This window comes from Carcharodon carcharias, chromosome 25 (assembly GCF_017639515.1).
Source record: "Carcharodon carcharias isolate sCarCar2 chromosome 25, sCarCar2.pri, whole genome shotgun sequence".
Lineage (NCBI taxonomy): Eukaryota > Metazoa > Chordata > Chondrichthyes > Lamniformes > Lamnidae > Carcharodon > Carcharodon carcharias.
Window position 1 is genome coordinate 38,223,118 of NC_054491.1, and position 27,574 is coordinate 38,250,691.

Below are 27,574 nucleotides of genomic sequence, written 5' to 3' on the forward strand. Positions count from 1 at the left end.
CTCTCTTACCATCTCTAAGTTATATCTGGAGCCTTAATGCCATTTGGCACTTTCTCTCCATTCCACCTATCATGCATGTCCCAAGCAGCTTCGGAATTATTTGCTTTTTTCAGTTTTATCTTTAAATTTGGAAACCGCTCCCTCTAGCCTTATATCCAACAACAAGAACAACTTGCAATTTTATAGCAACCTTAAAATATATTCACTTGGTGCACAGAACCTGACCCTTGCTGAAAAGAAACATTTATTGTGGAAGTTTTTTGTCTTAAACTCATCAAGACAAAGGCAAGAATACCAAATTTCAAACGATCTCAATGATTTATACTACAGGTGGAAAGGGTGCTGATAGGTTGGCAAGTCATCTCTGATCGGCTGAGGTGCCACATGTTTAACTTAGCAAGAACATCCCAAGATACTTTACAGGAGTGTTTTTGGACAAAATTTGACACTGAGCCACATAGCGAGATAATAGGGCAGGTGATCAATAGCTTAGTCAAAAAGTGTCTTAAATGAGGATTGAGAAGTGAAGAAGTTTAGGAAAGGAATCCCGGAACTTAGGTACTAGGAATGTGAAGGTATAAGTCGTTGATGTTACGAATGATCTGTGGCAATCTTGGCCAGAATCGGTGAGCAGGGACAGGGCCGCTCGGCGACGCATAAAATGACGCGCGGTGATGTTAGGCGTGCGTCCCGATGTCACCGTGCGTCATTCAGATTTTCAGTTTGGCAGTGTGCCCCCGACTCAGCTGCGTGCCCGCTGAACTGTCAAAGGCCTAGTAAGGCCATTTAAATATCAATTAAACTAATAAACTGAGCTGCCCGTCAAACCTTAAGGTGGCCTTTGCATTTATCATGAAACCTCATCCACGGGCGGGATGTGGTTTCATGAAGGTATTTAAGGTTTTATAAATTTTTTTTATAGTAACACTTTCGCATGAGGGGACATATTTTAACATTTTTTTTTCTTCATTAAGATTTTCAGAACTTAAACTAATCTCCCTGAGGCAGCTCTGTGCCTCAGGGAGATTTCTGTGCTCTTTCACAAAGAGCGCACTCCCCAACTCAGCCTACTTCCCCTGCCCACACAGGGAGTGCTGAGTGCTTCACACAGGGCAGGCCTCAATTGGTCCACCCAAGTAAGATGGCGACGCCCGGCCGATCGCGGGTGACGATCGCCTCTGCGCCTGCTCCCGCCCAACCCGCCTGACGAGGAGAAAATTCTCCCCCTTTTACTGAACCCACAAAGACCCAATTTCAGCAACTTTGAAAATCTGTCCTTAGCTCCTATTTTGCTGAGCCTGTTACTGGTTTTTCAGCTTCAGTCTGTTCCTAGGCAGAAACTCACCGGCCTGGGCAGATGAACAAACCTCTGCTGTTTTCCAGTCTTTCTGGGTTTGGGTTAGGGTTAAACTTGCCATCATTTTTATGATCCTGTAACTGAATCTGTACACATCCTGCATCCTCAATCCCATGGAAATACAGGTGGAATATCCTTTATCCGTACATCCAGAAAAACAAACGTGTTTTTGATAGGCTATGCAGTTAATTTGTATGTTAATACAGCAATGTAATAAATGTTAACAAGTTAAGAAGTGGAGTGTGTGAGAGTTGGCAAATGGAGAAACAACTTGGTATTTGTGGACTACTGCTAACCTAGGCTTAGACCGTGTAATGTAAGTAAGCCTAGGCCTACCGTATATACGGGAAATCTGAAAACTGAAAATATCTGAATACTGAAACGCTATTGGTTCCTGTCATAATGTTATTGGAATTTATTGTACAATAGGGGTGTGTGTGTGTGTGTGTGTGTGTGTGTGTGTGTGTGTGTGTGTGTGTGTGTGTGAGACTTAATTGGATTAAACATGAGAGGCGCAGGCACAAGGGGCACAGGGCCAGCAGGTAGTCCAAGGGGCCGCAGGGGACGCACTATCCTGCTGCCAGGGCTTATAGGCGATGGTGCAGCTACCTCAACATGTCCGTGTGCAATGCCAAAGGAGGTTCTGTCCTCCAGGGAGACCATGACTTCCATTTGTCAGATGATCGGGTGTGAGATCAGCTCTGACTGTGTGGGTGGACACCCCATGCCAGTAGCTTTGAAGGTCACAGCGGCCCTTAACTTCTGTGACTCCGGCTCTTTCCAGGGTTCAGTGAGGGATCTGTGTGGAGTCTCCCAATCAGCTGGCCATAGTTGTGTCAAGCTGGTGACAGGAGCTCTGTTGCATGCATTGACTTTCATTCATTACCGTATGGAGAAGCCCAGCTAGGCTGAGCGAGCCAGAGGCTTTGCAGCGATTGCTGGGATCCCCTGCATCCAAGTGCCATCGACCGCACACATGTGGCCATCAGGGTGCCGGTGGGTGAGCCCGATGCCTTCGTCAACAGGAAGGAATTCCACTCTATGAATGTGCAGAGAGTGTGTGACCGTGGGATGCATATTCTGCAATCTGTGACGCATACATCCTAAGACACTCCCAGGTGTCGAGGCTGTTCCGTGCCTTGATGGATGGCTGCTGGGTGACAAGGGCTATCCCCTCAGAAGGTGGCTCATGACGCCTCTCCGCCATCCAAGAACAGAGGTGGAGCAGTGTTAAAATAGGAGTCATGCCTCCTCAAGGGTGGCGGTAGAGAGAACCATAGGTTTTCTCAAGATGTACTTCCGATGCCTGGACCATTCAGGGGGTGCACTCCAATACACCCCTAGAGTGGGTGTCACTGATAGTGGTTGCAGCTACTCTCTCCACAATCTGGCACTGGCAAAGGGGGGACTGGAGGAAGAGGATGTTGATGCAGCTGCACAGGCCCCAGATGATGAGTCCAGTAGTGAGGCAGAGGAGGAGCATGGTGAGGAGAAGGCTGAAGGCATGGAGGCAGACCTCAGTAACCTCCAGGGAGTCAGGGACACCAAGGCCACCTTGATCCAATGCTCCTTGGCTGCCAAATAAGAACTGCCAACTCATGCCAGGGCTGCCGCCTCCATCCTGGATCGCAGAAATGACCCTTCCCTTGGATCCCAAGATACACTCAGTGCCTGTGCAATAAAGTTTCATGCCACCCACGTCCAGCACTACATCATGGCCTATCCTGCACCTACAGAACAAATGAAGCATACTCAGGCCAATAACACAAACTCACACGATATTGAACGGAACAATATCCGGTGTTGGTGGCCACACCATTAAAAAAAACGTAAAACAAAATTGGGGACCTAAAGATCACCGTGACCAGTCCCTCCTGTGCTTAATGTTCTTTAAACTTACATTTGCGAGTGCTACATCTAGGTGCTCCCCCCTTGCTGGCACTGGCATTGGAGACAGCCCGCTGACTCTGCTGTCTTGTTGGCCTTGATGACCTTGGCGGGTGTCCTCTGGCCAGTGGAGCCAGTGCTGGCCCCGCTTGGGAGGGAGCGGCCAGCGCCATGGCTGGCACCTCCCCAGTCATCGCAGCCTCACCAGATTCCACGGTCACTGGCAGAGGGGTGGAGGAGCTGCTGCCATCATCCAGATCACCCTGAGAGGAGCTGGCAGAGACGACAAGCAGCTCGTGCGCCAACATGAGGTCGCTGTGGACCTCCCTGCTCACCATTGATGGATGGGCACCTAGCTGGGATACTGGGTGCACCATCCCTCTCACACATGGACAGTGACCAGCTGAGGTCAGTGCCTGGGCGAGGTCTTGCAGGTCCAAGTGCAACCCCAGCAACCACTGATTTGGTTCCTGGAGCAGCCTCTCTACGAGAGTCGTCACTGACTCCATGGAGGAGACATTGTGCTTGGCCATGAGCGTCAAAGCAGTGCTCACACTCCGTGGGGACTCCTCCACAATGGAGACCACGCCATGCAGACCCTCTTGGATCTCCGCCAGATCCTCCTGCACACCCCGCTGGACATCCAGCATCTGCTGCCTAATGGACAATTCCAGAGGCCCAGCATCAGAATTCGAATGAGCATCGCCCTGGTCTCCAGCAGTCCTCCAGCTGCCGGCGCCTTGGGCACTCTCTGCCTCCACCTGCACCTCAAGTGAGTGTGAAGTGCCCTCACCAATGTGCATTGAGGTACAAGCTGCTGAACGAATGCCCACCGAGGTGCTGGTATCTGCGCTGGCGCCTGGTTCAAGATTGGGTGCGACACAGATACTTGGGGAGCAGGCAGGTGCTCCGGGGTCAGGGGTAGCTCCTGGAGGTGCTGCACTTCGCTGCTCGTGACTGATCTAAGGGAGAAGAAAGACATGTCATTAGTTAAAGTCACCACACTGTCACTGTGCATGCCAGTCACCCCGATGAGACAATGGGGATATGGGGATCTGCATCAGCCTGGAGGCTCCCATCAATGATGAGACTGCACAAGAATGTTTGAAGCATCCAAAATTCTCACCTCAGTGCATTGCGCTCTTCCTCTGACACCCCAGCCTCACCGCGGCCGCTTGACCAAGGTTCATGGCGCTTCTCGAGCTCCAAGGCCTCCAGCTCATACCGGGAGAGGGTGAGGAGGTGTGGGAGCTCTCTCTCAGTCTGCAAGCTCTCAATATTCTCATGGCTTGCCTTCTTCTGAAAGGATGGAGGAGCATTGATTACTCCACTCTGTATCTGCATCACCATTGCAGCCTGGCCAACCCCAGCTCAGGAACACCTTACAGGGCAGGTCTGAGTCGTGGCCCTCGAGGCACAAGGCACTCAGTCCAAGCAGCCAGGACTCAGCCCTTTGGCCAGCTCCAGCATCATTGACAGTTGGCGCTCAGATTCTAACACCCCTGAGCTCCATGGTGGGGGATGGCCAGCTCAAATCAATTCAACACACTGAGCCATGCCAACACAGTACTCATCTATCTGAGTGCAGCAGGTCATTGAAGCACTTCTAGCACCGCACTCTGGCATGCCGCACCATGTCGTGGCTGCTCACCCAGGCTGCCCCCTCCTCCCATGCCCTCTTTGTGAAGTTCGGTGGCCTCCTCTTCCCATCCCAGGGGACAAGGGTGACCCTTCTGGCAGCCACCTCTTCCAGGCGATGCACTTGTCAGAAAAACAGTGGTGGGGGGGGTCAAATGCCCAGCCGACCTTACCTCCTGCCTGGTCTCTGCATCCTCGTTTGCAGCCATGTCGTTGCTGGGCAGTATCCCTGGGACAGGTCGCCATTGGACCCGGCAGACAACGGGCTCCTGCCCTTACCCACCCCATATCGGATGTTCTCCAGCTGGCGTTCATGCTGGGCGGGCCATAATTGGCCTGCCAGTGTAAAATCGCGGACCAGCCCTGATCACCTTCCCGCCGAGCCTGCCTGACGAGGACGGAATTCTGCCCATTGTGGCTATTTTTCCCAACGATTACTGGTAAAATTTAGTGCTATGAGAGATTTTTGTTATCAGGAATGTAGTCGAAAGACATAGCGAAACAATGGGAATTTGCATTCAAAGGGGACAATGTGTATAAAAGGAGTGAAGGCTGTGTGTAAGGGTAGGCATTTTTAAGATCTAACAAGTGTGAAAAGCCTTCAGCATCTATGCCTCAAGCTGCTGTTTTCCAAGAACTGAAGTTAAGAAAACACACTTTGAACCTGACTGGTTCCAGGAATCATGGGCTGGATTTTGCGCTTGATGGGCGAGTAGGCCCGACCGACTTGGCGTCAGGCAGGCAGCCGAGCCCTGCCGCCGAAATGGGCCGCGCCGCCATTTTGCGCGAGTGGGCCAATGAAGGCCTGCCCAGCGGGGTTCCGGCTCCCGTGTTCATCGGGAAAATTAAATCGGCGGCGGGCATGTTCAGACTGCCAGTTCCAATGGGGAACCGACAGTGTATAGAAAGCGGCCAGGCAGCCTCCATTAGACTGTTCACCATGGCCAGTCATCAGGCAGCACCAGAGGTGAGGGCAGAGGAGGAGGAGGGGGGCAGGCTGCAGGGTAGGCCAGCGGGGGTGCCACTGTGCCCCTTGGTTCTCAGATGCCTGCCTTGCTGTCCCCCTCGAAGAGGTGTCCAACCAATGGGATATTTTGTTTCCAGAGGATGGGAGGAGGAGGTGCCCCCACGTCACCAGGCAGGCTTGGCAGGAGGTGGCGGAGGCTGTTAGCTCTCATGATGATGTGCGGTGCACCGGAACCCAGGCCCACAAACGCTGCAATGATTTGCTGCGCTCTGGAAGGGTGAGGACCATGTCAGCCTTGGCCATTTGACCCAGAAGGTAGCTTTAGCTTTTGAGGCACCCCCCTCCCCCCCACCCGCCATGTCTTAGTGTCGTTACTGCTTTGGGTATTTGGGACAGCTGGGTGGCAAATAGATAGTGACCATGTTTACATCAGCCTTAGTGGTTGATGAGAAGATGGGTTCTCCCCGCAGCATATGTTGATGTTTGTCACATTTGAGTAGTCTGGGGGCAACCTGGAGGGGAGGCAGCTAGACACATACTCAGAACTCCAGCACATGTCTTATCGATGGTGATGAGATGGTGGAAGGGGAGCCTCAAGGTGTCGTGGCCAAGTGCCATCTGCTGGCATCGGCGCCGCACCTAGTTGCGCCTCCTTGCCATGGGGTCTAAGACCCGTGTGTTATTCAAAGTGATGGAGGCCGAATGTGTCCAAGGTGGCCATTGGGGGAGGGGTTTGGGAGCAGCCACACTATCTTCTGGGGACTGATCACCAGTAGTGAGGACAGGAGCCGCTGAAGGCCTCAGATGGGCCACTGTGGTTGGGGTGCGGCATGCTCGTGCAGAGTACATGAGCAATCAGGCCCAATAAATCCTCTTCTCTGTTCTGCAGGCAAAAACAGAGAACAATATGAGGGAGGCAGTGGACTGGTGGTGGGCACGCCCTGCTGCAGCATCTCACCACGTATGAGGAGCAGGGCATGGAGTTGGGGAGGAGGCAGGCGGCCAGGGCGGCAGGTGTTGGTGAGGCTGGGGTGCAGGTATTTGAGGTCCACAGTCCCATCCACTCTGTCTCCCCACCACCCAAAGCACTGATGGTTGCTGCAATCGTTAATGCTGCAACACTGCTCATTCACAGACTGATACAGTCAGACGTGTGGGTCATACACAAAGGTCTCTCGGCCCCTTGAGGATGCGCGTCTCTAGCACCTTCCAAAATCGCCTTATCCCATTTGTGACCACTATCCCCATGGCCTAACATGCCATGGCATCGCTGCTGCGCTCCAAAGACTTATTGCATCTTAGGAGGATTTGTACCTCCAGCACCTTTTCAGCCTGTGCGAACAACATTACTCTGTCCAAAAGGTCCTCAGCACCTCACCTGTCAACCTCACGGCACTCAACTTAAATAAATACCACCACGTTAGTCATCCCTGTGCCAAGGGGAAATGTTGCCTTCTGTCCACCCGGTCTGTGCCCCTCATCACGGTATGAAGGTCAATAATGTGACCTGTCAATCTCCTGTGCTCCACGGCAAATGTCACAAGTGTTTGCAATGTTTCCTCATAACTCCAACTCTCCAGGCCAGCATGCATCATGGTCAGGAACCTCTGCACTCTCCCCACTCCAATGCCATCCCTCCCATGAAGTGCAGGTCACAACTGAACGCAGAAGTGTAGCTGTGGCTTTGACAGTGTTTTCTGCACTTGCAACATGACCTCCCTTTTCCTACATTCTATTCCACGGCTAATAAAGGCAAGTCTGGATTTTACCTTGTTAAACGCCTTATGTTCCTGTTCTGCTACCTTAACGGGTCTGCCTAGCAAGGTCCCTGTAATCGACGTGACTTCCCACGGTCCTACCATTACTCATGTATTCCCGTACTTTGCTTGTCTTGCCCAAGTGCTTAACCGCACACTTATCCACATAACATTCCATGTGGCATTCCTTAGGCCATCTGACCAGCCTGTCTGTCTGCGTGTATAACTTTTGGGCCTCCTCTTGACTATTTACCACCCCACCAACGTTGATCTCCTTAGGTTCTTGAAGGGTGAGTGACTTATGAGGCTGGGGGGCGGAGGGTGGGGGGAAGGGATGAAAGGTCTTACTGACTGAACGCCGACTGATGCACTGTCCTTGTTAATTTCAGAATCACCACTGCATGGCCACCCCCAACACTTCCAGAGCCCCCCCTCCACACCTGAGGGCCAAGACTTGCAACTTGCGTCACACCATTTCAGCCAACCAGGCACCAGCACAGTGACAAACACTTCTGTGGGGAATATAACGTCAGCTAGTGTCCCAGGGCACAGTGGAGAGGGCACTTCACAATCGCTGGAGGAGATGGCATGGACAGAGAGTGCTGATGGTGCCAGCAGCTGGAGGACTGCAGGGGACCAGGCACATGCTGAGTCCGCCAGTGATGATGTGCCTCTGGAGATGTCTGCCATACAGCAGCTGCAGGACAAGCGGCCAGGTGCGCGGGAGCATCTGGCAGGCTTGCATGAGGGTGTGCTTCACTTGGTCTCTGTGGTGGAGGAGTCCAGGCAGAGTATCAGTGATGGCATGAACCTCAGGACAGATCTTCAGGCTTCCTCTACTGAGAGATTGGCGACTCTCATGGAGAGGGGCTTCCAACAGATTGATAATCGTCTGATGGGGTTATGCTCTGACCTGCAAGCCCCCAGAGAGCTAATGGCCATGGGTGGTTATTCGCAATTTGGTAGATGTTCTGGGCATCAAGTGTCGCCGCTCGGTGCCCATCCATCTGTGGTGAGCAGGGAGGTGCAATGTGACCTCACGTCGGCCCAGCAGCTGCCTGTCATTGCTGTGAGCTCCTCTCAGGGCGCTCCGGATGAGGGCAGCAGCTCCTCTGCCCCTCTGCCAGTGACCGTTGCATCTGTTAAGGCTGTGCCAACTGGGGAGGTGTCAGTTCTGGAACTGGCCACTCCCTCCCAGGCGAGGCCAGCAGAGGCTCCACGGGCCAGAGGATGCCCGCCAAGGTCATCGAGGCCAACAGGACAGCAGAGTCAGCAGGCTGGCTCACAAGCCACTCCGAATGATGGGGTGGAACTGATATGTAGCACCTGCAAACGTAAGTATAAGACACATTAGGCACTCCACGGGTATGTCACTGGTGATGTTATGTTGGCCCTAGATTAGGGAACATATCACTATGTACGTCTGAGTGACGTTTGTGGTTTATTTGGGTGGAATAAAGTCCACTTCTCTGACCGTGGCTGAGGGTGTTTCCTTTGTGCTGCATTTGTATGTTTCACAGACACATCATGAGTGTTTGAGTGGACATTGATGTTTCTGTACTTAGCCCTTAGTTGCAGCTGATGAGGTGGAAGATGTAACACCTAAGTGCCACATGTGGACGCGCCAGGCAATGCTGGTCCTGCAGATCCATGTGTGTGGCTCTAGCTGAAGGTTCATTGGATTAAAGTGTCCCAGGTGTCCCTGCCTCCTTGGTGTAGTAGCGGGTCAGCGTGCTGCCCCTCATCATCGGCCTGTGCTTCCTCACCCTCTAAGCCACTGCTGGATTCATCATGTGCAGCCTCATCCACTGCGTCAAGGTCTTCATCGTCAACTGCATCCCCCCTTTCCAGCGCAAGATTGTGCAGAATGCAGCATGCTACCACTATCACAGAGCCACGATCTGGGGGGTACTGGAGTGTGCCCCCTGAGCGGTACAGGCATCAGAAGCGCATCTTGAGAAGACCGATGGCTCTTTCCACCACAGCCCTTGTGGAGACGTGGCTCCTATTGTAGCGCTGCTCAGCTTCTGTTCTTGGATGGTGGAGAGGCATCATGAGCAACCTTCTGAGGCGATAGCCCTTGTCACCCACCAGCCAACCATCCAGCCGGGCTGAAGCACTTAAGAGCATTGGTGCCTGGGAGTGTTTGAGGATGTAGACGTCATGGGAGCTGCCTGGGCACCTTACACAGACTTGCAGAATCAGCATCCTGTGGTCACACACTATCTGCACATTCATGGAGTGGAAGCCCTTCCTGTTGACGAAGACACCGGGCTCACCTTGATGGCCACATGTGTACAGTCTATAGCACCCTGGACGCGGGGGAAGCCAGCAATGGCCGCGAAGCCTCTGGCTCGCTGTGCCTGACTTGCCTGGTCGCAGTGGAAGCGAATGAAGGTCAATGCCCGTCTGAACAGAGCGTGTGTAACCTGCTTGACACAAGTGTGGACAGCTGATTGGGAGACACCACAAATATCACCCACTGAACCCTGGAAGGAGCCAGATGCATAGAAGTGGAGAGCAACTGTGACCTTCTGAGCCGCTGGCATGGGGTGTCCACCCACACAGTTAGGAGAGATCTCAGGACCAATCATGTGACAGATATAGTTGACTGTCTTCCTTGACAGATGGAGCCTCCTTCAGCACTGCACCTCAGTCATACTGAGGTAACTGCTTCTCCGCCTGTATACCCTGGCAGCAGGTTAATGGTGTCTTCTAGACCCCTTCCACCTTGGACAACCTCTTGGCCCTGCGCCCCTTATTGCCAGCGCCTGTCCTCCCAAAGGTGGCTTCCCTGGAGGCTGATTGTCCACTCCTGGCCTCCTCCTTATTCTATCCCTCCCTTCCTCCTCAGAGGAGCTGCCTCCACTGGAGATGTCAGAACCCATTCCCAGGCTAAATGGAAGCCTCCGGAAAGCTGCAGGCCTGATAAAGATTACCGTCTGCAGACTGGTGAGCTGAAGCTTCAAATTATAGAGAAAGCTACTGGAAATTGATCTGAACTGCTACCAATCACACAGGCAAGTTTAAAACACTTTCTGCAATAAATACTTCAGAAAAATTATGAACAGTCTTTCTGTGGATGAGGTTTGTTAAAAAAATCAGTTACCCGCCTGCCTGTTGGGCCCGTGCGCCGAGCCGAAGATCGCATGGGCACCTCAAAATCGGCTTCAGTTGCTGAGTTAAGGGCCTTAACAAGGCCTTTAATTAATGGTGGGCACGCATTGTGCTTCATAGCGCGCCTGCCCAGCTAAATATCGCGCTGACATCAGGACACTCATGTGACGTCAGCGCACGACATTTAAGCGCTGACAAGCGGGCTCCGCCACCCCCTTGTCAGCCATAAAATTCAGCCCCATGTTTCTTTGCCTGGGTCTTTTAAAATCCGTATGTGTCTTACTGTCACCTTAACGAAAGTGTAACTGGGAGTTAAATTAATTAGGGGTTTTAAAAGTTATTATAGGAATAATTTGTAGACATACGTTTGTGCTTATAATCTTTCCTTTTATTAATAAATGTTTAACTTAGTTTTATAAAAACCTCTTAAGACTCGGCAATCTTATTTTTACTGAATTCAAAGCCTGCATCTGAAAATGTACAATTTGAAAATTTGTTGTGACAGTTGCTTCAAGTTTCTCTCTGGGATTTGAACAGCTCAGCATTTACCATCTGCTGTGTCATAACAGTCCCAAGGGTTTCAGATAAAGGATACTTAACCTGTACCTCCATCTGTGCAACCTCTGAGAGGAGGTGTTGTGATGCAATGGGCAGCATCCTTATCTCTGAGCCAAAAGCTGTGTTTGTGTCCCGCACCAGGACTTGATGGCCATGGAAGTTGCATTCATAATGTTGCCAAACAGGCTGATTGTCAACCTGCAATTCCTTTCAACATGCCTATGGCAGGTGTTGAGAATGGGAGAGGCCCCTGGTCAGCCACGCTTGATATTCAGTGGCTCCCCTCAAGCTATAGCCCCTGGGTTCAGGCTACGACCCGATCCTGGAAGAACAAGTAACGGAAACAGATATAAGCATGTGCATCATCTTCCTCGTGCATCTCTGGAAGCAGGAAGTTGTTTAAGTCTGAGTTCAATCCTCTGTTCTCAAGTTGTTTCTGAACTTCACTCACTACACCAGTCTTCAAACCCAGACGAGACTACATCCTCCTTCAATGCTATCACACCACGAGACTTTTGACTTTAACTCCGAACCCTTTCCTATTTGCTCCTTTCTGTTTCTTATTTCCATTTACTATCAGGTGATTACGTATCTTGATTTTTATGTAACCAATCTGTATAATTTGAGCATTCTCTGAGCTCATTCACATGCACATTTTAGTGATCACTCTGGATCCAAGCCCATTATTCTATGTTTTCTCTTTTTTTAAACTTCTTTGCTCCTTTCCCCTCCTCAATTCTTTTCTCTAGCCATGCCTCATTTTACTCCACCCCTCTCTGATGCTCTTCCTTCCCAAATCTCTATCCAACCCTTCAGCACTTCTAGATCTTTCTGTTTTCTTGCCGCCTTCACAGGCTTGGCTCCCTCTTAGATAAGCACATATCTTCCTTCTGTTCCTTTCTTGGCATTATTATGAAGCCCAAACTAACCTTAATGTTGAGCTCAGAGGTCAGGAACTTCAATTCCCAATGGACCTTGGACATTCTGCGCATATGCGCAGGCTGGAAGTGGGCTGCAAATGCACGGTTCTGCACCTTTAAGTTCTTTGGGCCCAGGACATGCCCAGTGTGCCTGCACATCAAGGAGAAAAGGAAAACAGTGTGAAAACTCAGGTCAGGTGACTGGGGGTGGAGTGTTATAACCAGCAAGTGTCCCAGGCAGGGGATGGGGAGAGGGGACAGGGAGTGCTCCCAAATGGGAGAGGTCCCAAAAGGAAGTCCCAGGTAGAAGACAGAGACAGGGGACAGAAACAGATCTTCGTTAAGTTAAGGAAAAAGAGAGGAGAAGAGAAACAGGCTCCAAACAGGAAAATGACTGTTGGGAGTAAACTCCAATTGACAAAGGCAACCAAAAGTTAGTGACTCCATGCTGTGGGTTGTTGGGGCAAAGGCACCCTTATGGAGCAGTAACGTTCTGCTCGGTGTGGCTGTAGTTGTGTCTGTAATTTGGTGCTTCAGTGTAGACTGGAAATCCAGGGGAATGGAGTCTTGGGAGAAGAGATTGAAACCCAGTGAGGTGGGCTGTTGGTGAAGCTATCCAATTTGGAGCGACTTTTGGAGAGGATTCTAAGGCGAGATCTTCGATGGTGAAAATTGGAAGACAGGGCTTCAGTGAGATTGGTTGACTCACAGCGTTACTGATGTCTTAGTAGGTTGCTGAGAAAACCGTGGAATCTGCTATGGTCGCATTTGAAATTTATTGTGCAGTGTGTTGTGTTTGACCACAGTTTGCCTGTTAATTCACATATTCCTCATATTAACCCTGAATCTTAGAGTATAAGGTAGGTATTGTAAATTGTTTTATATTTCTAACCATGCATAGTAAAGTTTATTTTTGTTTGTTCGTGGAATCCTGTGGCTTTATTCACTTAGTAGGCATCTTGAATCGATAACTTTGTCTACTTTAAGCAAAATGTCTCTAATTGGATCTGACCAACAATCTGGGGGTCTGGCCTATCATCCTCTAACAGGCTTCTTAAGGCAATTGGCACAGGCTGGTTATGAGCAGCAACCCCATTGCCCAGTCCTACTCTCTCTTCAAACTTTCCACCCAGCATGTCCACTCGGGGCTAATCTTGCCAATCTGCTTCTTGTCCAACTCACCTCTCGAACTGCTGGCCTTGAGGATTCCCACCACTCCACTATACACCCACTTCCTGAATGTCTGTTCACTTGTGAACAAGGCCCTTGCCAGCCATAGAGTTCATTATGAATGATTGCACCGATATCATGACCTTGACAGGAAATTGACTGAAGGGTGATGACACCTTCCCCCGAAATGAAGCCTCCACACCTGGCTACACCTTCCACCACTTGCCACATCCTGACCGTCACAGAGATGGGTGTGGCTTTTATCACCAAATCACACTTTTTGGCCCGACCCCATTCTCCGTTGGAACTTTCTCATCCTTTGAGCGTCTCACTTTTATTCATCCCAGTGACCCCTCATTCAAAACCCTTGTTCACTACCGCACTCCCAAGTACGATAAACTCTATCTAACAGGATGAAGATTCACTATTCAGAGATGAAATTTACTGTGCTATGAGAAATGATTTTGTTACAGATACAGTGCATGTATGTGAATGTGGGGAATGTGGTAAATAAGATTGGTGAGTTATAGGCGCAGATAGATGTTATAACCATAACAGAAGGGCAGCAATGGATATTAAATATTTCTGATATAAGGTGTTCAGAAAAGATAGGAAAGGAAGGAAAGGAGGAAGGGTCACAATACTGATTAAGCAGAACATGACAATGCTGGAAAGGCAAGATGTCTCATCTTCTGTCAAGGACAGAATCTATTTAGCTAGAGCCAAGGAACACAAAATATGCAATTGGATTGCTTGATGTAATCTCTAGGGCACTAAACAGTGGGAAAGATGCAGAGGAACAAACGTGTGAGGAAATTACAGAAATACTAGAATTACAGAGTAGTTATAATGTGGGATTTTAATTATCCAAATATAGACTCGGATATTAGTAGTGCAAAGGGCAGAGGGGGCACAAAATCCTAAAGTGTCTTCAGGAGAAAACAACCGCATTTTGATAGTCCAATGAGAAAAGTGGTTCTCCCGGCTGGTTCTTGGGAATGAGGTGGGCCAATGGATCAAGTTTCAGTAGGGAAACTTTTAGGGGACAGTGATCATTGTATCATAAGGATGAGGATGACTATGTAAAAGGGCAAAGAGCAATCCAGAGTAAAAAAAGCTAACTGGGGGGAAAACCAACTTCAATGGGGTGAGAATTGATTGGGCCCTGATAAATTGGAATCAAAGCTTAGCAGACAAAACTGTAACTGAACAATGGGCTATCTTTAAAGAAGCGATGGTTTGGGCACAGTCAAGATATACTCCCTCTAAGGGGGAAGGTAGGGCAAACGAATTCAGTGCTTCCTGGATGATTAAAACGATAAAAACAAAAAAACTGCGGATGCTGGAAATCCAAAACAAAAACAGAATTACCTGGAAAAACTCAGCAGGTCTGGCAGCATCGGCGGAGAAGAAAAGAGTTGACGTTTCGAGTCCTCATGACCCTTCGACAGAACTTGCGTTCGAGTCCAAGAAAGAGTTGAAATATAAGCTTTTTTTTCATTGAGGTGAGGGCGTAAGGGTATGAAACTAAGTCCTTTGCTGAGCACTGAACGTTCAGCATCGGAGAGGGGAAGGTCAGGGGGTATAGTGAATACACGGCTGGGGTTGGGATTGGAAGAAAGGGTGGGGACGGAGGAACAGGCAGGGGTGGGGGGTCCTAGATGGGTGTTGGTGTCGATGAGTTGTTGTAGCTTGCGTTCCTTAGCACTTGAGAGAAAGAGAAAAAGTTTCTTGTTGAGGCGTCGGATGAGCCGAAGGATAAAATGAAACTGGGGGCACGCGCAGCTTTGAAAAAGGGTACGGCGGTGCTGCTGGAGGGAGAGGTCGAGTGTGTTCATATGGCGGCGCATGGCACTGAGTGTGGATTTCAGAATGTGACGGGAACAGCAGTCCGAGAAATGTTTTATGTCCCGGAGATACCTGTAATCCTGGGTGGGTTCGAAACACGAGGGGTGGAATTTCAGTTGAAATCCACGTGGGGTAAGTCGGAGAGGGAGACAGTCACTGATTAAAACGATGCCTACTTAGGAGAGGAGCAGAGGCAGTCAGAAGTGTCATAAATACAGCCTGGGGATAGGAATGTGGCCTTTCCTACCTGAGAGTGTGGCAGAGACAGTCAGGAGTGCCACAAATACAGTCCGGGGATTAGAGGTGGGACCTTTCCTACCTGGGAGTGGAGCAGAGGCAGTCAGGATAATGGACCATTTCAGCTACTGAAGAAACTGAGTGAAAAAAAACTGTGACATCACAGGAGACGAGTAGGTTGATTGGGCACTAAGTCCTTGGGGTGAGGGATGTATTAATAGCTAACTTCGGGCACCAGAGTTAAGATAGATCTATAAATGAAAGAATTAAAACATTATAATGAAATAAATAAATAAATACATAAAATAGGTACTTAAAACACATACCTGAGTAATTAAGGAAAGTATAACTTTTACTTGTGGGTGGTACTAGCATTGAATAAGCACAGTAAATTCCATTATACATAGGAATAATTCTAAGTTAACTAAGAAAGTAATTGAATTAAATTAACTAAATAACATAAGTAACAATGGCAGGACAGGTGTTATGTTGCAGCTGTGGAATGTGGGTGGATTGGACGCCAAGGTGATCCAGGACAAACACGTCTGCAGGCAGTGTAAGCTGTTAGAGGAATTCTGGATCAGGATTATTGACCTAGAAGCTGAACTGCAGACACTGCATAACATCAGGGAATGGGAGAAATACCTGGATACTTTGTTCCACAAGACGGTCGCACCTCTTAGGATTGGGCTGTCTGTTTTAGTCAGTGGTGAGGGACAGGAGGATGTGACCCTGAGTGAGGTAAGTAAAAGGACCAAGCATATAGTTGTGATGGAGCCTCAGACTGTGAAATTGTTGATCAGGTTTGAGGTGCTTGCAACCTGTGTGGATGAAAGCAAAGTCTGCAAGGTGGATGAGCTGGCTGGTCATGGCACCGTGGTAAAGGAAGTCGTTCAAGTGGGCGGATAAAAAAGGAATGTAGTGTTAATAGGGAACAGTATAGTGAGGGGGATTGACACTGTTCTCTGCAGAAAACAGCGAGAGTAGAAGGCTGTGTTGCCTGCCTGGTGCTCAGGTTCAGGACACCTGTTTGGGGCTGGAAAGGGACTTGGAGTGGGAGAGGGAAGATCTGGTTATTGTGGTCCATGTAAGTAGCAATGACATAGGCAGGAGAAGGAAAGAGATTCTCCATAGTCAGTATGAAGAGCTAGGCACCAAATTAAAAAGCAAAATCTCAAAGGTAATAATCCCTGGATTATTACCTGAGCTACATGCAAGTTGGCATAGGACAAATAAAATTTGAGAGATGAATGCGTGTCTTAAAGACTGGTATGGGAGAAGTGGGTTCCAGTTCATGGGGCACTGGCACCAGTACTGGGGAAAGTGGGAGCTGTATCATTGGGACAGTCTAAACCTTAACCATGCTGGGACTGGTGTTCTTGCAAGCTGCATAACTAGGGAAGTAGAGAGGATTTTAAATAAATAGAAGGGGAAAGGGATCAAATTTGGAAGATGTGGTGAATCAAAGAGTCGGGACTAGGCAAGAGAGGAAGTTATTAATAAGGGAAATGATAAACGGACAATGACGATGATAGGAAGGGACAGAGAGTACAAATATAAGGGTAAATCAGCAGATAAGGCGAGAGGTTACAAAAATAATAAAAGGACAAACCATAAGGCTCTGTATCTGAATGCACATAGCATTCAAAACAAAATAGATGAGCTGATAGCGCAAATATAAATAATAAGTATGACCTGATAGCCAATACAGAGATGTGGCTGCTGGATGAAATAGATTGGGACCTGAATGTTGAAGGGTATGTGACATTTAGGCAGGACAGGAAGCTAGGAAAAGGTGGAGGGGTGACTTTGTTCATTAAGGATAGCGTTAGCACAATAGAGAGGATGACCTAAGTTCAGGAAATTAGGATATAGAAGCAGTTTTTGTAGAGATGAGGAATGATAAAGGCAAGAAGGCGCTTGTGAGAGTGATGTACAGGTCACCTAACAGTAACCACATGGGAGGACAAGAGTATCAAAGAAGAAATAATGGTAGCTTGTCAGAAGAGAATGGCGATTATCGTGGGGCATTTAAATCTACATATAGACAGGAAAAATCAGATGGGCAAAGGCAGCCTAGATGAGGAATTCATAGAATGTTTTCAGGATAGTTTCTTAGAACAGCACGTTTGGCACCTACCAGAGAGCAGGCTATAATAGACCTGGTATTGACCAACGACATAGTGTTAATTAATGACCCCATAGTGAAGGTACCCCTTGTTAGCAGTGATCATATAATGATTGAATTTTACAATAATTTTGAGGGAGAGAAGAGTGGATCAAAGTCTAATATTTTAAATTTAAGTAAGGATAATTATGAGGGCATGAAAGCAGAGCTAGCACTGTGAACTAGCAATTTAGGCTAAGGGGTAAGCCAATAGGGGTGCAATGCTGGACATTTAAGGGTATATTTCAGAATACACAGAATAGATACACTCTAATGAGAGAAAAATTCCAAGGGGAGAACCCATAAAGCAAAACGTTAAAGGCAGCATCAAACTTAAGTGTATAATTGTGCAAAGATGGGTGGTAGGTCAGAAGATTGGACAGAATATGAAAAACAACAGAGAATCAACAAAAGATAAATAAGGAGGGAGAAATTAGAGTACGAGAGAAAGCCACCTAGAAATATAAAGGCAGATGGTAGAGCTTGTGCAGATATTCAGAAAAATAAAGAGTTAACAAAGCGAACATTGGTTCTATAGGATGTGAGTCGGGGAAATTAATAATGGAAAATAAGGAAATGACAGATGAATTGAACCAATATTTTGTGTTGGACTTCACTGTAGAGGATGCAAGTAACATCTCAGAAATAGCTGTAAATCAAGAATTGGAAGGGAGGGAGGAACTCAAGAAAATTACAGTCACCAGGGAATTGGTACTTAGCAAATTGTTTGAACTGCGGATTGACAAGTCCCCAGGTCCTGATGGATTTCATCCTAGGGTCTTAAAAGAAATGGCTGGTGAGATAGTTGATGCGTTGGCTTTAATTTTCCAAAATTCATTAGATTTGGGGAATTCCATTTGATTGGAAAATAGCTAATGTAATTCTTTTATTCAAACATGGACGGCGACAGAAAGCAGGAAACTATAGGCCAGTTAGCTTAACATCTGTCATAGGAAAAATGTTAGAAGCTATCACTAAAGACATTACAACAGGGAACTTAGATAAATTCAAGGAAATCAGGCAGAGTCAACATAGTTTTGTGAAAGGGAAACCATGTTTAACCAATTTATTAGAGTGCTTTGAAGAAGTAACATCTGTTGTGGATAAAGGGGAATCAGTGGATGTACTGTATTTAGATTTTAAGAAGGTATTTCATGAGGTGCCTTATCAAAGGTTGTTGTTACATCAAAGCTCATGGTATGAGGGGGATAACATATTGGCATGGATAGAAGATTGGCTAGCTAACAGGAAACAGATTTGGCATAAACGAGTCTTTTTCTGGTTGGCAGAATGAAATGAGTAGTATGTCATAGGGATCAGTGCTGGGGCCTCAGCTCTTTACAATTTATATAAATTATTTGGATGAATGGACTGAAGGGATGTTTGCTAAATTTGCTGATGACGCAAAGATAGGTAATAAAGTAAGTTGTGGACGTGGCATAAGGAAGCTACAAAAGGATATAGATAGGTTAGGTGAGTGGGCAAAGATCTGGCAAATGGAGTAGAATATAGGAAAATGTGAAATTGTCCATTATGGCAGGAAGAATAAAAAAGAAGCATATTATCTAATGGAGAGAGATTGCAGAGCTTTGAAATGCAGAGGGATCTGCGTGTCCTAGTGCATGAATCTCAAAAGTTACTAATCAGGTACAGCAAGTAATTAGGGAAGCTAATATAATGCTATCATTTATTGCAAGGGGAATTGAATGCAAGAGCAGGGAGGTTATGCTTCAGCTATACAGGGCATTGGTGAGACCATATCTGGAGCACTGTGTACAGTATTGGTCTCCTTATTTAAGGAAGGATGTAACTGCATTGGAAGCAGTTCAGAGAGGGTTTACTAGATTAATATCTGGAATGGGCAGATTGTCTTATGAGGAAAGGTTGGGCAGGCTAGGCTTGTATCCGCTGGAGTTTAGAACAGTAAGAGGCGACTTGATCAAAACATATAAGATCCTGAGGGGCCTTGACAGAGTGGATGTGGAGGGGAAGTTTCCTCTTCTGGGAGATTCTAGAACTAGGGGTCACTCTTTAAAAATAAGGGATAGTCCATTTAAAGCAGAAATGAGGTGAAATTTTTTCTCTCAGGGAGTTGTGAGTTTTTGGAACTCTCTTTCTGAAAGGACAGTGGAAGAAGAGTCTTTGGATATTTTTAAGGCAGAGCTAGATAGATTCTTGATAAGCAAGGGGGTGAAAGGTTATCTGGAGTAGGTGGGATGCAGATTTGAGGTTACTATCAGATCAGCCATGATCTTATTAAATGACGGAATATCTTATGAGGAAAGGTTGGACAGACTAGGCTTGTATCCGCTGGAGTTCAGGAGGGTAAGGGACGGCTTGATTGTAACATATAAGGTCCTGAGGAGACTTAATGGATGTGGAGACCCTTGTGGGAGAATCTAGAACTAGGGTGTCACTGTTTAAAAATAAGGGGCTGCCAAGTTAAGACAGAGATGAGGAGAGTTTTTTTTTCTCTCAGAGGGTCGTGAGTCTTTGAAACTCTACCTTAAAAGACCATGGTGGAAGAATCTTTGAATATTTTTAAGGCAGAGGTAGATAGATTCTTGATAAGCAAGTGGGCAAAAAGTTGTTATGGGTAGGCAGGAATGTGAAGTTGAGGTTAAAACCAGATAAGCCATGATCTTATTGAATGGTGGAGCAGGCTTGAAGGGCCGAGTGGCCTACTCCTGCTTCTAATTCATATGTTTGAATGTATGTTCATATGCGATTCATATGAAGCAGAAAAATATGCTAATGACAGATGTCATGTGAATAATACAATTGAGAACCAGTCTGAATATAGAAGGTTCAGAGGGGAATTGAAAAATCCAGTAAGAATAAGCAAAGATAATGTATGAGAAGGTACTGGCAGCTAACATAAGGATTTAAACATGGAAGCATGGAGCATAGCTGAGCTATTAAATAAATGCTTTGCGTCTCTCTTTACTAAGGAAGGAGATGCCACCCAGGTCATGGTGAAAGAGGGGGTAGTTATAATTGATAAGGAGGAGGTATTGGATGGTCTATCTGGACTTAAATTTGATAAGGCATCAGGACTGGATGAGATGCAACTAGGAACATTAATGAAGTGAGAGTGGAAATTTCCATGTCAGCGGCCATAATTTTCCAGTCTTCCTTAGATTGAGGGGTGGTGCCAGAGAATTGGAGAATTGCAAATGTTACATCCTTGTTCATAAAAGGGTGTATGATAAGCCCAGCAACTGCAGGTCAGTCAGTTTAACCTTGGTGGTGGGGAAGCTTTTAAGAGCAATAATCCTGGTCAAAACTAATGATCACTTTGGAAAATGTGGATTAATTAAGGAAAGCCAGTATGGATTTGTAAGGAAAAATCATGTTTAACTAACTTGGTTGAGTTTTTGATGAGATATCAGAGAGGATTGATGAGGGTAATACTGTTGATGTGGTGGACATGAACCTCAAAAATGTCACACAACAGACTTGTGAGAAAAATTAGAGCTCATGGAATAAAAGGAACAGTAGCAATCTGGATGCGTGACAGGAAACAAAGAGTGGTGTTGACGTTTCGAGTCCTCATGACCCTTCCACAGAACTGAGCGAATATAAGGAGAGGGGTGAAATATAAGTTGGTTTAAGGTGGGCAAGGGGGGAGAGAAGTTGGGGGGGTGGTGTGGTTGTAGGGACAAGCAAGCAGTGATAGGAGCAGATAATCAAAAGATGTCACAGACAAAAGAACAAAAGAACACAGAGGTGTTGAAGGTAGTGATATTATCTAAATGAATGTGCTAATTAAGAATGGATGGTAGGGCACTCAAGGTACAGTGGGGGTGGGGAGGAAAGACTAGCAGGGCATAAAAGGTTTAAAAATAATGGAAATAGGTGGGAAATTATTGGAAAAAACAAAAGGAAGGGGGAAGAAACAGAAAGGGGGTGGGGATGGAGGAGGGAGTTCAAGATCTAAAGTTGTTGAATTCAATATTCAGTGCGGAAGGCTGTAAAGTGCCTAGTCGGAAGATGAGGTGCTGTTCCTCCAGTTTGCGAAACGTCAACTCTTTTTTCTCCGTCGATGCTGCCAGACCTGCTGAGTTTTTCCAGGTAATTCTGTTTTTGTTTTGGATTTCCAGCATCCACAGTTTTTTGTTTTTAACAAAGAGTGGTGGTGAGCGGTTTTTTTTTTGAACTGGAGGAAGGTATTATAGTTGAATTCCCAAGGGATGGATGTTAGGATCCCCGCTCTTCCTGATATATATTAATGACCTTGACCTTGGTGTACAGGGCACAATTTCAAAATTTGCAGATGATACAAAATTTGGAACTATTGTGAACCATGAGGAGGACGTAGACAGTTTGGTGGAATGGGCAAACAAGTAACAGATGAAAGTTAATGCAGCAAAGTGCAAAGTGATTCACTTTGGTAATAAGAATGCAGAGAGACAATATAAGATAAGGGATACAATTCTAAAAGGAGTGCAGGAGTAGAGGGATCTGCCTGTCTCGGTGTATACATCATTGAAGGTGGCAGATCAGATTGAGAACACAGTTAATAAAGCATATGACATCCTGGGCTTTATTAATAGGGGTTTAGAGTACAAAAAGCAAGGAGACTTTGTTAATCTGTATAAAACACTGGTTCAGCCTCAGCTGGAGTTTTGCATCCAGTGCTGACTACCACACTTTCGGAAGGATGTGAAGGCATGAGAAACACTGCGGAAAGGATTCAGGAGAATGGTCTCAGAGATGAGGAACTTCAACTACATGGATAGATTGGAGAAGCTGGGACTGTTCTTCTTGGAGAAGAGAACGTTAAGAGGAGATTTGATAAAGATGCTCAAAATCATGAAGGGTCTGGTTAGAATAGATGGGGAGAAACTGTTCCCATTGGGGGAAAGATCGAGAACCAGAGGGCAAAAATTTAAGGTAATTGTCAAAAAATTAAATTATGACATGAGGAAAATGTTTTCATGCAGTGAGCGTTTAGGATCTGGAATGCAATGCTTGACAGTGTAATGGGCGCAGATTCCACTGAGTCTTTCAAAAGGTAATTGGATCATTATCTGAAAAGGAAAAAAATTGCAGGGCTATGGGGAAAAGGCTGGGGATTGGTACTAGCTGAATTGCTCCTTCTTAGGGTTAGCACAGACATGATGGGCCAAATGGCCTCCTTCTGTGCTGTAACCATTCTATGATTCATTAAAATGCAACACCAGCCCCCACTGGAACTGTTGCTAACTCCCTTAGATCACGATTGTCATTTTCAGTTGCTCAGGCGAATGACCACAAGGTCTTTAACGATTAGAAATCTTCTTTCTCCTATGGTTTATATATAGGTCTGTGTGGGACCCCTTTTCTTTACTTCCCATAACTATCCTGAGGCAGTGACAGGATGTCAGAGCACAGGATGGGAATTGAAACATGATAAGCCATGTAGCTTTGAGAGTTTAGCTGGACGATGCAGAGAGTAGCATTCGTACTGCAGCTAGAAATGGGAGGCAAAATGTTCGGACGTAGATGACTATTGTTAAAAGATCTAATTTACAATACCAGATTTGAAGTGAAGTCTCTTTATCCATAAAGTTGTCTCTGTTTCATTACAGGCAGGACACACATTGCCTAACCTGGCAGTCAAGCAATCACAGTGAACAAATCCTCCCAAAGTAAGCCATCTATTCATTTCCTCGGGAATTGAACTGTGCTGCATTTTGACTGTTTGCTCCATTCTGATCTGCTTCTTCTTGATCTTTTGATTCTTTTTCAGATTTATTCGGAATACCAATTTATTTCTAACGATTGATGGTGCCTGGTGGCACAAGCCAAACTATCTGTTTCACACATTACCATATGGGATTAAGGGCAATGGTGAGAAACCTTTTAATGCCTTTCATTGGATCTTTCTTATAGAGGGAAGAGCGATAGAATTCCTCCACTGTCTGAACTATAAGGACAGGCCACAATCAAGCCTCACAAATCAATTATTTAAGATTTAAAAAAGGTTTTTTTTCAATTAAGGTTTTGTTTGGGTGAACATGATGTACTGTTTTCTCTGGAAGCTCAGTGATGAGGGGGTGGGGTGGGGGCTAGTCATCAATTTAATATTGTCCATAAGAGGAGAGAGACTCAGAGATGTTTTGCTGCACAGACATGGACACTTTGCCAGAGGGAGGATGAAACCGAGGCCCGTTCATCTTTTGAAGGAAAACTAGGTAAATATTCGAAATGGAGGAGGATGCAGAACTAGAGCGAGATGAAAGTGGAATTAGATTCACATTTGGAAAGAGTCAGTACAGATATGATGACCTGAAATGTCTCCTTTTGAACTGCCAGCTCCTAGGGTGGAAACCAGGAAAATCTCAGGTTTGGTTCCTTGTTTGAATTAGCTGATCTTCAGTGGGGTGGGTAGTACAGGTTGTGCATTAGGCTTCAGGACCCCCTGCGGTAAGACGCACCAGTGCATCTGACTGCCATCAAAGTGATTCTTGCCAGTAAGTGTGTTATTTCACTGGGCTTGACTGTATATAGCGTCACCATGGTTAGAGTGACTTGTCTACAGTTACAGGGAGCGCAATATTGAAGTGTGACTGGCATTTATAAAATGGAATCCTTGTAAGAGATCAATAGCAACAAGTAAAGGGAGGGATAAAGGGGTCAAATCTGAGAGTTTGATGAACAGAGGGTTTGGGGACGATGCAGCGATGGGAAAGATGCAGATTGATCCATGATGGGCAAGGCTAACATCAGGAAAACCTGTTGTGCTTTGCGTCTGCCTGGCAGGAAGCACATGGGGCATGCTCAGAATATTCAAGCTGAAGACTGAGGTCGGTTTTGAAAACCTGAAAAGGAAGGTGGACTTTGAGTCTCCTCAGTACTCACCTCACTCACCTGCCCCAACCCCCGCACTCCCCTCCTCACCCTCCACACCCCACCCCCACCCCCAAATCATTAGTGATGCTGATTTATGGTCGGGGGAAGCAAAATGACAGAGAGAAAAAGCAACCCATGACAAAACTCAGGACACACTCAAAACCCCCTCCCCACTAACTTTTCTTTGAAGCAATCAAGCTGGCTCCTGGAGTATTAATCCTAGGTGCAGGTCAAAGGGACTAGCGGAATAATATTTTGGCACAGACTAGAAGGGCCGAATGGCCTGTTTTCTGTGATGTAGTGTTCTATGGTTCTAATCATGTTGGGTCAGTGGATGTATTTTGACGGATGCAGTTTGTTTGTTTGGGAGAGGCTCCACCATGTTTCAGTAGGGAAAGATCTTTAAGAGTAAACTAGAGATGGATGTTTGCCGGCGGCATGAGCACAAACCCAGGCTGACCTTTCCAGTACCGTTCTGAGGGACTGCTGTGCTGTCAGAGGTACCTCTTTCGGATGAGATGTTAAAACAGGACCTTTCAGGTGGATATAAAGATTCATTGTACTATCCCAAGAAGAATATTTGGGAGTCCTCCCTGGTGTCCAGGTTGATATTTATCCATCAGCTGATATCCAAAAGATATTTCGTCCTTATCATATTGGTTTTTTTTGGGACCTTGATGTGTGCGATTTGGTGGTTGTATTTCTTACATTACAACTGTAATTATAATTCAAGAAGTTCTTCATTGGCTAGAAAGCCTTTTGTGACTTCCTGAGGTTGCAAAGTGTGTGATATAAATGCAAGTTTTTCTCTTTTTGGCCTGCGTCTGTTTGCTATGTTGTTAATATGCAAATTTCCTAACCTTGCCAATAGGAATGACAAGGACAATACTCACCTGATACTTTGATAGCAACATGTAATTTGATCAAGTCATGTCAAGCAAGCTACCCAGTGCAGAGAAAACAAACGTTAACATTACTGATTACAGAGAGCAAATAGCACTAACACTATTGAGTTCTGAACACTGCTGACACTTCAGAGATCTGAGAACACACAGTACCAACTTTACTGAGGTCAGAAAATGCACAGCACACACAGTGCCAACACTACTGAGGTCAGAAAACGCACAGCACTATCATCCCAGTGTTCAGAGAATGCACAACGCTAACACCCTGGAGTTCAAAGAATGTACAGTATTAACATTACCAAGGTCAGACAGCGCACAGCGTTAACACTCTCAAGTTTAGATTGAAAATGGGTAGGCCAAAGACCAATTTCAAAATGAGGATGAAAACTTTATATCAAGATGTTGGTGGATGAGGAGCAATGTAGATCAGTTAAGATATCTACAGTGGGGTTTTGAAGAGTTCAGCTTTATTGAGAATATATGATGGGAGACAAGCCAGGGGTACATTGGAATAGTCAAGTGGGAAGGTAGCAAAAGCATGGATGAAGGGTTTCAGTAGCAGATGGTCTTGCTCTTCATCCTAGGGCTGCTGTGGCTGGGCAGGAGGCCTTTCTGAAGGCACCTTTGGGAGGCCAGGCGCAGGCACAAGGGGTGCAGGGCCAAGAAGTTGTCCAAGGTGCAAGGGGCCACAGAAGATGCCACTATCCTGCTGTCAGGGTATACAGGCGGTGAAGCAGCTACCTCAATATGACTGAGGTGCAGTGCTGAAGGAGGCTCCGACTCTCAAGGAAGACAGCCAACTATATCTGTCAGATGATTGGTCCTGAGATCTCCCCTAACTGTGTGGGTGGACACCCCATGCCAGCGGCTCGGAAGGTCACAGTTGCCCTCCACTTCTATGCATCTGGCTCCTTCCAGGGCTCGGTGGGTGATCTTTGTGGTGTCTCCCAATCAGCTGTCCAGACTTGTGTCAAGCAGGTCACAGACGCTCTGTTCAGACGGGTATCCACCTTCATCCACTTCCGCTGCGACCAGGCAAGTCAGACTCAGCGAGACAGAGGCTTCGTGGCCATTGCTGGCTTCCCCCGTGTCCAGGGTGCTATAGACCGTACACATGTGGCCATCAAGGCGCCAGCAGGTGAGCCCAGTGTCTTCATCAACAGGAAGGGCTTCCACTCCATGAACGTGCAGATAGTGTGTGACCACAGGATGCAGATTCTACAAGTCTGTGCAAGGTACCCAGGCAGCTCCCACGACGCCTACATCCTCAGACACTCCCAGTGCCGGGGCTCTTCAGTGCTCCGGCCCGGCTGGATGGTTGGCTGCTGGGTGACAAGGGCTATCCCCTCAGAAGGTGGCTCATGACCCCTCTCCGCCATCCAAGAACAGAAGCTGAGCAGCGGTACAATAGGAGCCACGTCTCCACAAGGGCTGTGGTGGAGAGAGCCATCGGTCTTCTCAAGATGTGCTTCCGTTGCCTGGACCACTCAGGGGGTGCACTCCAGTACCCCCCAGATCGCGTCTCTGTGATAGTGGTAGCATGCTGCGCCCTGCACAATCTTGCGCTGGAAAGGGGGGACACAGTTGACGATGAAGACCTTGACACACTGGATGAGGCTGCACATGATAAATCCAGCAGTGGCGCAGAGGATGAGGAAGCACTGGGCGATGATGAGGGGCAGCACACCGACCCGCTATTACACCAAGGAGGCAGGGATACCTGGGACAATTTAATCCAATGAACCTTCAGCTAGCTCTACACACATGGATCAGCAGGACCAGCATTGCCTGGCGCATCCACACGCACTCTACATCTTCCACCTCATCAGCTGCAACTAAGGGCTTAGTACAGAAACATCAATGTCCACTCAAACACTCATGATAATTATGTGAAAATGAAAAAAGCATCACAATGAAAAGACGCTCAGCCACGGTAACAAAGGTGGACTTTATTCTGTCCACAATTAAAGCCCACATGATTATTTGACAATATTACAAAAAGGGGTCCCTATTCTAAGGACAACACAAAATCACCAGTGACATACTCGTAAAGTGCCTAAGGTGCCTTGTGTTTCTGTTTGTGGGTGCTACGTCTTGGTGCCGCCCTATCACTCGGAGTGGCCGGTGAGACAGCCTGCTGACTCTGTTGTCCTATTGGCCCAGATTACCTTGGCGGGCGTCCTCTGGCCCGTGGAGCCTGGGAGCTCCC

The 27,574-nt window shown here is 47.1% G+C and overlaps 1 protein-coding gene across 4 annotated transcripts in view; it reads left to right on the forward strand.

Moving 5' to 3' along the window:
* The window catches only part of LOC121269718 (CMP-N-acetylneuraminate-beta-galactosamide-alpha-2,3-sialyltransferase 4-like), a 162,911-nt gene that overhangs the window by 46,359 nt on the left and 88,978 nt on the right, over positions 1-27,574 (forward strand). For all 4 annotated transcript variants that reach the window (XM_041174568.1, XM_041174567.1, XM_041174565.1 and 1 more), the window contains exons 5-6: positions 23,197-23,256; positions 23,358-23,458. In XM_041174568.1, coding sequence (XP_041030502.1) covers positions 23,197-23,256; positions 23,358-23,458 — 161 coding nt within the window. The remainder of the gene's footprint in view (positions 1-23,196; positions 23,257-23,357; positions 23,459-27,574) is intronic.